Consider the following 13,231-nt stretch of genomic DNA (forward strand, 5'->3'; position numbering starts at 1 on the left):
GAATGATATTTGATTTTTAAGTTGATGGGACATGACATTTGATTTACTGAAAGTTTAAAACAATCTAGAATCAATTTTGTTTAGGTTTGCAGGTATAACAGTATCTTAGAAAAATAAATTCTTCCAGTTTAAACCTATTCTTTTCCCATTTTTGTTTAAATAAAAATTTGTAAATTCATTTTTTTCACACGAGCTTGTTTAAAAGGATGAAAAAGCCTTATTCAAACTACATTACCTCCTAAATTCAAAAGCTATTTTTTATTTTTATGGTTCAAATGATATATCATGAGAAACTTGTTTTCTCAACTTGTAGAGAAAAAAAAAAGGAAAACATTTATATTTAATTTTAGATGTTGCTGTCTAAATTTCAAATGTTTATGAATGTTTTTCAGGTACTGAAAGTAGTATAAAAACTGCGCTGCGTCTAATCCGAAAAAAGTTTCCAGTGAGCCGCTATCCTGCTGTCACCCTTGTTCAAGTAAATGTTCCTCTTACCTGTGGTATTCCTGTGCCAGAAACATTGCAGGTGAAATAACTTAGGACTTTTTCTAATCCATGTTTGAATTGCAGGTTAAATTATTTGTTTCAGGCATAATTTACTTATTTTATTTATTATATCATATAGTTTATTTTAATGTAAAATTTAACATATTTCACACAAAACAGTGTGCAATTGTTCAGTGTATAAAATATATTTAAAAAGTGATTACAATAGTGCATAAACTTGTGGCATCATAACCACGTGAACAATGACATTGCAGTGTGCATAGCATTGTAGTAAGATTCTTCAATTTTTTTCCAGTTTCTTTTAAGTATAATTTCTATAGTTATATATATGGTGACATAGAATATATTGTTTAGTTCACATAAATAAGTCTTGAATTGGTGGGTATAAAAATACCCCCTTTTTAAGTTTGCATTAAAGCAGAAACTTGTATTATAATTTGCATGCAAAAAAATAAAATTGTTGACACAATTATTATACAAGTGTGCATATTTCTCTTGTAAGATTCTTTAATCCTAATGTCACACTGAAACTTAACATAATTAAGCCACACTTAAACAGCATAACATAACTATGTCACACTAAAACACATCTTAATATCTTAATGTAAATAGGCCACACTGAAATTCAGCATAATGAAATTAAGCCACACTGAAACTCGGTATAATGTAACTAAACCATAAACAATACTATGTTTGACTAACATCGTTTCTTGCATACATTGTTGTGCAAAATAAATGTAAAACAGAATGAATTAATTTTTCAATGGGAAAAAAGAGCAAAAGGTGGAATTAGTGTGAAAGACATGCCTTCATTAGAAGGTTACTGCATTTATTTATATATTCCAGGAGACAAAGTTTATTCATTTCACAGATGCCAACTTTCATTAATTGTTTTTACTACTGTGTGAAGCATTTTAGGAAAAAAATTTAAAGTATCTAATAAAAGATGAATTAAATGAACTTGTTTTTGCATTAACAGCAAATTAACTTCATTGACTAAAATGTGTTAAATAATTGCTTTTTTTTGTCATCTCAGCTCAAGAAGTTTTCTTTTGAAATAGCTGCACAATTAAAAATAACTACACTAATATTGATACCTGATTTATGACAACTTAAAAGCCTCTGTATATTTGCTAAGTCACAAGTATGTTACATACATAAATTAGTAATTTTTTATCTATTTTTACAGCTTCATCTTCCAGAAGGAATATCCTCTGATGTTATTTTGTCCAGCATGGTTACTGCTGGTCACTTTTTCCTGCAACAGCCAACACACCCATCGTATCCCTCTTTGAGTCAGCTGGACCAGTGTATGGCAACATGTTACACACAGGGGGACACACCCCTTCTACCCCAGCCTGTAGAAGGTAGGACATATCTACTGATTCATAGCTGTGTTAGAAAGAGCAGATTTGTAAAAAAGAATAACTTGGTCTAAAGGATTATTTTTGTAAGATCAATAGCAAATTTTCAAAAAGTGAGATATAAAGATTGACTTTTTTTAGAAAAGCAGATTTATTGAAAGTGGGATATAATTGTTGACTTTTGTGAGATAAGTTGCAGATTTATGGAAAATAGAATTTAGTGTAGAGGTACTTTTGATTTAATATTGTTTTGTTTAATAGGGTGGAAATATTTTGATGTTGGTGACCAATGGCAACAGATTTTTAGACGTGGGATGTGGTTTTTGTGGTTGTTAATTGTAATTAGAACTGGATAGTTAATTAATCACTATAATCAATTATCTACAAGCATCATTTAGATCAGTTTTTGTTAAGGAAGTGATTAAATAATTAATATTTTTAATTGATGCTATTTTTAACTCAAATGTAAGTGTAATCAGTTATTCAAATGTAATTGATTAATAAGTTTGATAATTAATCAATCAGGAAATTCTACTAATTATTCGAATCTAGTTGTAATACATAACATATTTGTAGCATATTCCTTATTGTGTGTAATTTGTATAGTGAAAATATACAAATTACATGTATATGGCAACATGTTACACACAGGGGGACACACCCCTTCTACCCCAGCCTGTAGAAGGTAGGACATATCTACTGATTCATAGCTGTGTTAGAAAGAGCAGATTTGTAAAAAAGAATAACTTGGTCTAAAGGATTATTTTTGTAAGATCAATAGCAAATTTTCAAAAAGTGAGATATAAAGATTGACTTTTTTTAGAAAAGCAGATTTATTGAAAGTGGGATATAATTGTTGACTTTTGTGAGATAAGTTGCAGATTTATGGAAAATAGAATTTAGTGTAGAGGTACTTTTGATTTAATATTGTTTGTTTAATAGGGTGGAAATATTTTGATGTTGGTGACCAATGGCAACAGATTTTTAGACGTGGGATGTGGTTTTTGTGGTTGTTAGTTGTAATTAGAACTGGATAGTTAATTAATCACTATAATCAATTATCTACAAGCATCATTTAGATCAGTTTTTGTTAAGGAAGTGATTAAATAATTAATATTTTTAATTGATGCTATTTTTAACTCAAATGTAAGTGTAATCAGTTATTCAAATGTAATTGATTAATAAGTTTGATAATTAATCAATTAGGAAATTCTACTAATTATTCGAATCTAGTTGTAATACATAACATATTTGTAGCATATTCCTTATTGTGTGTAATTTGTATAGTGAAAATAAAAAAGATTCTGGAGTTGAAGTGATATTTATATGTACCTATGTTCTTTATGAACTTGAAGCAGGTGTAATTTGTGCTGCTCCCATGATGGGAGGATGGTATAGAGCTCAGCTGGTTTATATGTATGAAGGCACTGAAGAATGTGACATCAAGTATGTTGATTATGGTGGATACTCCAAAGTATCTGTGTCATCTCTTAGACAAATAAGGTAACATAAATTTTATAATTTATAGTTATTTATAAAGTAATCAGTAGATGTTAATTAAACATGATTTTCTGCATTAGTGTACAATTTGGTCTGGATGTTGACTCAGTGATTAAAATTTCAAACCATGAATCTGTTATTCATGTTCCATTGCCGTAAAGTTGTGCTTGAGAGTTGATAGAGGTACTGCTGACTAAGATGCTTTATCTGTAGTGTATGAGTTCAACATCAGGGAGGGTTCGTGTAGCTTTGGGCAAACTTCAGAAGTAAACAACTATTACAGAATTTGAAAACACATTATATCTCTTAGCTAATATGTCTGACCTTGTATTAAAGTAGTCTACATTTCTTTTGTCCAATTTTAGCTTCTTACTAGATAGGCTGGTGTAGTAAAACTCTATTGTATAATATGAAGTAAGTTTTCACATTAATGAGTAATAACATTATATAGATAATAAAGTGAAATACATTTTCTTATTTATGGGTTTGATTCCCCCCTTTTTACTTTGTTTTTGGTGAAATGCCATTATATTTCCATAAAGAACTTGAAGACTTCAGTGAATTAATAAAATTTTAAAGATCAAGGAGAGCAGGAAAAAAAAAAAACGTATATTTTAACATGGGTAGTTATTGAACCTAACAGGATAAACATTTTATTATTTATTCAGAAAAATTCTGTGGTTTCAAATTTCTTTGAATATGAAAAGAAATTTTCATGTTATGCATAGTCTTGGGTTTTGCTACTGTTCACAAAGTTTCTTGAAGATATTTATGTCTGATGTAATTTACTAGAAGTATTTTTTTGGTTTGCTAGGTATATGGTTTTGTAAACATTAACTTGAAATATCAGAAGTAGCTGTGTGCAGTAATAGATATTGGTGTGACACTGAACACATCCATTTCCACAAGAACAATTTCCAAGGAAATTAAATACAGCTTTGGCCACAAAATTAATAAAAATGTTATGGTATTAACAAAGATGATATGTGTGATTGTAGTGCAGTGTATTTCTTCTTCCCATCCAGGCTTCTCTATTAAACGTATTGTGAGAAATGAAGAAAGTAAAATCATTCAATGATGCATAGTTCTGACAGAAAACTAGTTTTCTTTAACTGACATTACTGGGTGAACATTTGTCTATTCTAGTTTTCATAACTTCCTTTGAAAATCATCTACAAACTTTCTAGAGTAAGAATGATAATCCTACTTTTGTTATATGTCACTTTATTAAGTTTATAATTGTCATACAATAGTAAAAAAATCACTATGAAGTTAAGCTTAAAAACTTGAAGGATAATTTACTTTTATGTACAATATGCATCTATAATAAGTTTATTAGTTATTGAATCTGTATAAGTAACTTGCATTTGAAACTTTATTTTCATTTGTATGCAAGTATTTGTATTAAAAAAAACCTTAAAGATTCCATAACTAGTAATTTTTCTTGTATTGGCCAGGAGTGACTTCATGACATTGCCTTTTCAAGCATCTGAATGTTACTTGGCAAATGTAAAACCTAAAAATGGTGAGTGTTTTTATGTGTATAAATCTTGTTTTGTAACACTGTTTTGTATAAAAGATTATGCAGTAGGTATCTTGAAATTATTCATACAGTATTTGCTTATATACATAATGCTTTTCTCTGAACATTGAACATTTCTTAACATTAAATGGAGACTAAAAATGCAAGCTGTTATATTTCAAGTGATGCTTATTTTAAAATATTGATAAAACCATTTAAAATTAATATTGTAATTGAACTGCTATTACTGTTTTTGAAAACAGTTAGTATATAAAATTTGTTTAATAACTTTTGTTTTTTCACAAGTGTGTACATCTTAAATCATTATTTTTTTCTTTGTGTGTACAGCATTTCAAGACCTTCGGCATTTAGGGCTGAGTATTTACTGACTGAGTATTTAAATATTATGAATGTATTTTAATAACTGGTATAGTTGGTTGATATCAGTTACATGTATCATTCAGCTGTTATGGTTTCCTGAATTATAATGTATAATTTTTATTGTGAGTTACATTTTTATTTTAATTCTCTAAAGGTAAGTTAATTTGCAGTACAAGATTTTTAAAATTGGGTTATCATGAAAAATAGCTTTATAAATTATGATATTTTGTCTTAGTAAATCTAGAGAAGATCACTGTTAGTACAGAGCAATGATTAACCAAAATCTGAAAACTACAATCCAGAATAATAACTATTGTAAATATTGTAGGGTTTATTGTTTCTGAAAAGGAATTGCTTTGTAGTTTTGCATTCTTGCTAATATTTCACCAATTTTTATAATTAATGGAATATTTCAAGAACTAACATGTTTAAAAATGAATTATTGTTTGGATTTTTGCTTTCATAATTTTCAAAATAATTAAGTTGTGATTGTCATTCTGGATACCAGATGGGACTCTGTAATAAAACTTGTAATTTGTATAATATTTCAAAAACTGAAGTATATCACCAATTTTTATAATTAATGGAATGTTTCAAGAACTAACATGTTTAAAAATGAATTATTTTATGGATTTTTGCTTTTATAATTTTCAAAATAATTAGGTTGTGGTTATCATTTTGGATACCAGTTGGGGCTCTGTAACAATACTTGTAATTTGTGAAATATTTCAAGAACTGAAATGTCTAATGATCTTTTATTATATGGTCTTATAGAGTCCATAATTACAAAAAAATAAGAAATGAAGGTTTTACTTCTCAAACTAGTCATTTGGAAAAACTGCAGTAAGATTATTTAGGCCCATAAAATTAATTTTAAGTTAGGTTCTGATTCCTTCACTAATAAGAGAAGCTTTACACAAGAATTAATATTACTTTTGTAGGGAGGGTTGAGTACATTATATTAAAATGAATTTGAATGTTCAAATCAGCAAGTGACTCCAAAACCACAGCTAATGTAGAATTGCAGTGGAAGTGATTGTATAAGAACTACATTTTGACATTATTTGGCACCTTTGAGATAATGTGATGTCATTGAAAACATTTTTTTAAACATTTTTATAAAGGGAAAATAACAGTTCTTTCTGATGTAAACTATTCACACACTAAGATTGTAGATGTGTTTAGATCAAGGACTTAGAATTTCCAAAATGGAAATATTCCTTGCACTTAATGGCATTGAAAAATAAAGGAATATGAATCAACTTGGGATACCAAAACTATCCAAAAAAAAAAAAAATCTACAATAAGTCATACCCAAGTTATGGTAAGGAAGTAAGTAACAGATGAGAATTCACAAACTCAAGGGTCAGTAAAAGAAAAAAAATGTTTAAAGCAAAATTATGCAACATAATCAAGAAAGATGTTCTTCTGGAAAAGCAGCAAATGTCATATGTAAGCAAGTCGCTTCTATGGCATATCCATTCAACTGTCACCCACCTCTTAACAGTTGGAGAATGAAATGAGATGCTAAATACAAATTATGGGTTTCTATGTGATTGGACTGTTGACATTAGTGTTGAGAAACCATTGCCTCATATATAAAAATGGGTTATGGAAAGTTCCAATGTGGATGGGTGTGCTTTAAACATGTCATCTTGATGATGGCATCTTTGGCAGTGAAAACTATGCTGCAAAGCTATTGTCAAGATGAACAATCCTCAGACAGAGCTTGGACAGATGTACCAACATAGAAATTTGCAGTGTTGTGAAGCTCTAAAATAATTTTACTATAACTTACTCAACTTCTGTATTTATAAAAAGATTAAGTAAGGGACCAGTATTTCTTCATTTTTTAAACAGATTATTATTACAGTACTATATTAAACATAGGTTGCTGTAATGATCAGTTGATTTTGTTTCATAAAATAAAGATGAAACAGTATGGTCTTTAGAAGCATGTGCTGCATTTGAAGAGTTAGCACAAGGGCAAGTTCTACAAGCTTCAGTGGTAGTCTATGCTGAAGATGGTGTTCCCTATGTACACTTGTACAGAGTCCAAGGAGTTTCAGTAAGCCTTTCTTATTCACTTGATAGGTGTTATTGTAATACTTGCTTAACCTGATTTAATCAAAACCTTAAGCCCAAATTGTATGTAATTCACCAGAAGGAGAACTTTGATATACATCTGTATTGCTTATTTACAATAAATTTTTTAACTTACATTTGAATAGAAATTACTGAATGTTTAACTTTGTGTATACTTTTAAATGTGTATTCAAATATTTTGAAAGCATTTAATATTTGTTGTTTATGTTAGATATTTATAACATTATCATACCATTAAGTGAGGAATTCTTTGGTATATTTATAGTTTTAAAAGTTTGTTTACTTTAGCATGTTAGTTGATAAATTGTAACTGACTTTAGTCTTCCATTTCAGACATTGTTTATCAACCGAGAGTTGGTAAAACGAGGAGCTGCTCAGTGGATTGAACATGATGGTTAACTCAGTTTTTGCTGTGCTATTTTTACTATCTTCTGCATGTATCTTGTCATCAAACATAACAGGTGAAGCTTCTGTTTCCTTCTTATCCATCCATTTTTTGTACTCTTTTTTTTCTTTCTTTTTTCTGAGAGCAATTCAGGTTGAAATGTCAAGAATTTTGTTTTTCTCTTCCTTATTGGGTTATATTAATTTACGTGTGAAAGTTTTTCTTGTTAATGTATGCTAATAGTATAGAGTTTTTTCAAGCCAGTGTATGTTTCTTGTTTATCATTTATCAGGTATCACTTCATATTAGTGTTTGGTTTAGTTTGCTAAAATTACAAAAAAGCAGTTGTTTGTGTTCCCACTTCAGATGTAAAAATATATTAATGTATTAATAATAGCATTTAGAGTATAAGATATAAAGCCTTGTGTTGTGCACTCACCCCATGGGAAAAGCTGAAAAATTAAGGTTTCAGCACTTATAAATGTTTGTTATTAGTTTGTATATTCAATGCTACTATGTAGGAAAAAAAAGCAGCTTCTTATTGTATTTTTCACTGGCATTGTTAATAGTAAATCACAAGGACTTTGTTATTTTCACAGTTACCACATATTTTGTTGCTTTGAATATTCAATATCATGTTATACATACTCCTTTCTTATTGTGTCTTGTACCATAGTACTTTATATAATGTCACTATCTTTTAATGAAACCACAAACTCAATACATAAAAAGTATTCAAGAGAAAAATTATAAGATGAAAATGTATAACATGTAAATGTGTTTTATATTCTTCAAGGCTTCTAATATTTCTAAAGGTTAGATGTAATTCAGTTATAAATTTGTTAATAAGAGCTATAAGAAATACAAAATAAAAGAATAATTAAACATATTTATATTTTAATTTGGTAAATAATATTAATTAATGAATAGAAAACGACTTGAATGAATCTGTAAATTTTCTAAAATTATCCTCTGTATTCCCACTATAATATGACTGATAATTTAAGAAACTAAGGATGTTGCCTAAGTTGTTGAAGTATTAAACTTGTGTACGTATTTCTCTAAATAATTTCTTAACGTTTCAGTTAATCAAAAACTACACAAACTTTTGTTAATAAAATACCTTTTCTATTTAGTTTTTAAAGAATTTTAAATTTATGTCATTCATATTTTATTTTTTTTATTATACTGTCATTACATATAAGTTGAAATTAACTTTAAGAATCTGTGAAGTGTAGTAAACAAATTACTAGAAAAGTGTTTGTATAGTTTCTTTTATCCTACTGTTGACTAGTTAAATTGTATATATCTTTTCTATGTGTGAGCTGTAACACTTAAGTATACAAAGAAGTGGAATTATCCTTTTTTGGTATAGTCTGTATGGCTGCTTGTACATGTAATATAATGCAGTATTTTGTGATGTTCTTAGTTCTATGAAGCGACAGTAGTGTAAATTTCAACTGTCAAAATACAGTATATTATAAAAAACTATTTCCTTTGTGTAATATTCTTAAGTCATTAATCAGTAATAGGTTTGACATTATCTTTCATAATTCAGATTTGTTTGCTTAAATTATTCATTTTGTAAGCTTGGATACTGAGCAAAAGTAAGTAAACATTAGAAATTGATGATTTTAAGATATACTGTTTATACATTATAAACATGCTCAGGTTTAGGATATTTGACTTTGTAAAAAACAAAATACATATTATTCAGGTCAATTAACTGTTTTCACAGTAAAGATGCAAGATAAATTTACAAAAATAATAATTAGCTGTTTCTAATGTCCTTGCAGTTTAAACAGATAAACAGGTTAAGGTTGAGATGTAAAGTTAAAAATATTTATATATTTTTAAGATGTGCTGCATTTATAGACAATTTGGCAACTGGTATAATTGTTTAATCTTGTGCCTTCATCTATTGTGTTGAGTTTGCTTGCTTTTTTGTTATGATTGTATATTCTAAAATTCAAGCTTGTATGTTACTGTTTGCAAGAACTGTTTAGCCCACAGTATCTTGTAATGAGCTATTAATACATCTTCCTTGTATAAAGTTTTGCAAGAGCTAAATAAATAAAGATATTTTCTTCCATTTTTCTTATTTAATGTGATTAATATTATGAATTTGTACAAATAGTTTATTATATAGTAATTTTCAAAATTAAATATTTTCAATTCAGGTTAAATAAAACCACTTCTTGTTTTGAATATTTATAATTTAAGTTATTATGAAGAAATGTATGCGAACAAAAACATTTTTAAGGTTTTAGAAAACATAAAAGAAAGAAAAAATTAGACTTTCTTGTTTATCAATTATATCTGAATGATGTAAAGTTAAATTTCATTAGGATTAATATTTTTCTGAGGAAAGAAATTGATTACAATAATGGTTTCACCAACAACTGATAATGAATAAATAATGAAGTGTATTTTTTACTGTATGCTAATGGTTGCTTCTAAAGTAAAACATATAAAGTACAAGAAACATGTGAAGAAAAATCAACTTTAAGAACTTTGAAAAATAATTTTTCAGTTTTGTATTCACCACAAAGTATTTTATTTTAAAGTTTGATATTATTTTGATAACATTAAAGAAAAACTTCAAAATTGCTTTTCCCAAGTTTTAATTTTTATGCTCTTCTAACTTGTACTAGAGTAAATGTTCTGCAAATTATAACTATTTTAACTAAAGTTGTATATTTTTTTTAACTTGATTATGATGCCAAATTTACAAAAGTGATTTGTTTTAATTCAAACATGTCTATTTTCAAGATGTTTATATAAATTTGTTTAAAACTTAAATATTAATTTTGGTAATATGATTTTTTATAACAACTAGTGACTGTTATGTATAATCTGTAAAATCAATTTAATGAATGTTTCTGGTTAAGAAAACAGTTTTAAGGTACGATATAAAATTTAGTATACCTAAAGTATATTTGTACAGAACGCCATTTTTCAGTTAATGTATTTCTTTGCAAAAATAGAAAAACAGACATTATGTTTAGAATAAAAATTCAATATTTTAATATTTATTGTTCACTTCTTAAAAATCTTTTAGTGGTTTTTTCAACACTAATGAGCTCAAAATGGTGTGTGAGTTTAGAACTGATATTTTTTGAAGATGTTTATTTAGTGTGAACAAAGTAACTGAGAGCTTAAAATACACAGTGTGAAATTGTGGGATGTTTATTCTTTTAAAATGAAAATTAATAAAATAAGCTAAGAATGTGTAAAATGAGTTTAGGACTACTATTTTATGAAGACTTTTATTAAGTGTGAACACTATAGCAGAGAATTTAAAATACATGAAGTGTGAAATTGCAGAAATTGTGGAATGTTTATTCTTCTGAAACATAATTTAAGATAAACTGAGCTAAACTGATGCTGTGATATATAGGGTATTGGTTTGTTATATACTGTACTTTAAAAGATATATTTACATCATTTTTTCTTTTTGCAAAATCGCTGTTTCTCCATTTGTTTTTATTATTACAGCTCTTTGTATCTTAAATAAAAACTAGTACTATACAATCCTGTTGATAGTTTACTTTATGAATCACCCTAGTTTATAATAGCTTTTTATCGGTAAGCATTAAAATAATTTTAAAAACTAGAATTGATATATTTTGATGTTATTTTACATAAAACTTCATGCTCACCATTTTATATAACCTTTTTTGTTTGCAAAAAATTATATTCAAAGGGGCTTTTTTTTTCATTTTTGCTTGACTGCTTGAATTTCAAGCCTTATCTAATATATTTCTGTATAAGAGGTTCGTTTATTTGTTTAAAGTTAAGTGCAAAGCTACACAATGGCCTATCTGTGCTATGCCTACCACAGGTATTGAAACCTGTTTCTAGTAGTGTAAGTCTGGAGACATAGCACTGTACCATTAAGGGGCCAATATAAGGGGAACAATAAAGTTGTATTGTGTAACTTGTTTCCTTGAGCAGTTTTCCATTTTAACATTGGGATTATTTTTAATGCAGTTACTGTGTTTGAATAACAACAAGAGGACAAAATCCAATCGAAGTAAGAACAATGGACCAATAATTTCCATAGCATGGAGTTGTACGTATATTTGCATGCTGTGGAAAACATATGCTGATAAGAATTTGTCTCCTCCCCATGTAACAGTGGTAAATCTTTGGAGATGCAATGCTAAAATCAGAGGCTTGATTCCTCTAGGTGGGCACAGCAGATAGCCCTATGTGGCTTTGCTATAAGAACACACACACACACACACACGAGAACCTATATATCTTAAACTATTGGATTTCCTTCTTATACACTGCTGGCCAAAATCTTAAGGCCAATGAACATAAAAAAAATATGCATTTTGCCTTGTTACACTCAACCACTTATTTGAGTAGAGCTTCGAAAGATGAAAATAAGAAAAGGGAAAATAAAAATAAATTCTTTCAGCATTTAATAGGGAAAATGTGAACACTATGAAATTAGCTTAAATACTAGCTGGTCAAAAGTTTAAGACCATACCAAAAAAAAGCTCTAAACAGAGTAAGTAATGCCCAACAAGAGGTCTCAGTAGTGAGTTGCACGGCCGTCATTGCAAATAACTTAAACATTCACTTTAGCATGGTTGATATAAGTGTTTGCAGAAGGCTGGCTGGAATGTTATTCCAAGTGGTGAAGATGGTTTCACAAAGATCTGCACTGTTTGGAATTGACGTCAATTTCTATAGACTTACCTTGCCATCCACCCCCAAACATTTTCAATGGGGTTCAGTTCGACGAACACGCTGGATGGTCTAAAAGAATCACGTTATTTGCCATGAAAAGTACCTTTGTCCTGCAGGCATTGTGGATTGCAGTGTTGTCCTGCTGAAAGATCCAGTCATTTCTACACAAGCAAGTGCCTTCAGTCAATAAGGATGCTCTCTCCAACATGCCAATGTATCCAGCCACTGTTTGATGCTCCTGTATAACCTAAAGCTCTATTGCTCCAAGGAAGGAGAAAGCACCCCAGATCATGATGCAACCTCCTCCACTGTGTTATGTAAAAAATGTCTCCGGTGGGATATCCTTATCATGCCAGTAACGTTGGAAGCCATCTGTACCATCCAGGTTGAATTGTTTCTCATCAGAGAACAAAACCTTCCACTTTTCTACGTCCCATGTTTGGTGCTTCTCATCAAAGTTTAATCGAGCTGTTTCATGGTGTGGAAGGAGGCGTGGCCTTTGAAGACGTTAACGGTTTTTAAAGCCTTTCTTTTGTAGATGCCGTCTTATTGTTCTTGAGCTGCATTCTGCCTCCGTAAGGGCTTTAATCTGGTTCGATGATATGCTGGTGTCTTACGAGACAACCCGTCGAATTCTCCTGCTCAACGCCGGCGAAATTTTCTTGGGCCGACCAGTTGAAATTCTCGTTCCGTATCTGTCTGGGTCTTTTAAGAAATTTGCAACAGCAGTTTTACTATGCCCAATCTCACCAGCGATGGCAC

The 13,231-nt window shown here is 29.2% G+C and overlaps 1 protein-coding gene across 4 annotated transcripts in view; it reads left to right on the plus strand.

The window, feature by feature from the left end:
• The window catches only part of LOC143241104 (uncharacterized), a 33,937-nt gene extending 22,638 nt beyond the window's left edge, over nucleotides 1-11,299 (plus strand). Inside the window, exons 4-9 of one of the 4 annotated variants that reach the window (XM_076484657.1) lie at nucleotides 393-526; nucleotides 1,697-1,874; nucleotides 3,227-3,374; nucleotides 4,829-4,896; nucleotides 7,206-7,342; nucleotides 7,714-11,299. In XM_076484657.1, the coding sequence (XP_076340772.1) occupies nucleotides 393-526; nucleotides 1,697-1,874; nucleotides 3,227-3,374; nucleotides 4,829-4,896; nucleotides 7,206-7,342; nucleotides 7,714-7,779 (731 nt within the window). In that variant the 3' untranslated portion in view covers nucleotides 7,780-11,299. Of the gene's footprint in view, nucleotides 1-392; nucleotides 527-1,696; nucleotides 1,875-3,226; nucleotides 3,375-4,828; nucleotides 4,897-5,241; nucleotides 7,183-7,205; nucleotides 7,343-7,713 lie in introns of those variants that run through there. The other 3 variants (XM_076484658.1, XM_076484660.1, XM_076484661.1) reach the window with 3 other exon arrangements.
• Nucleotides 11,300-13,231: the final 1,932 nt, after the last annotated feature.

This window comes from Tachypleus tridentatus, chromosome 13 (assembly GCF_004210375.1).
Source record: "Tachypleus tridentatus isolate NWPU-2018 chromosome 13, ASM421037v1, whole genome shotgun sequence".
NCBI classification, from domain to species: domain Eukaryota; kingdom Metazoa; phylum Arthropoda; class Merostomata; order Xiphosura; family Limulidae; genus Tachypleus; species Tachypleus tridentatus.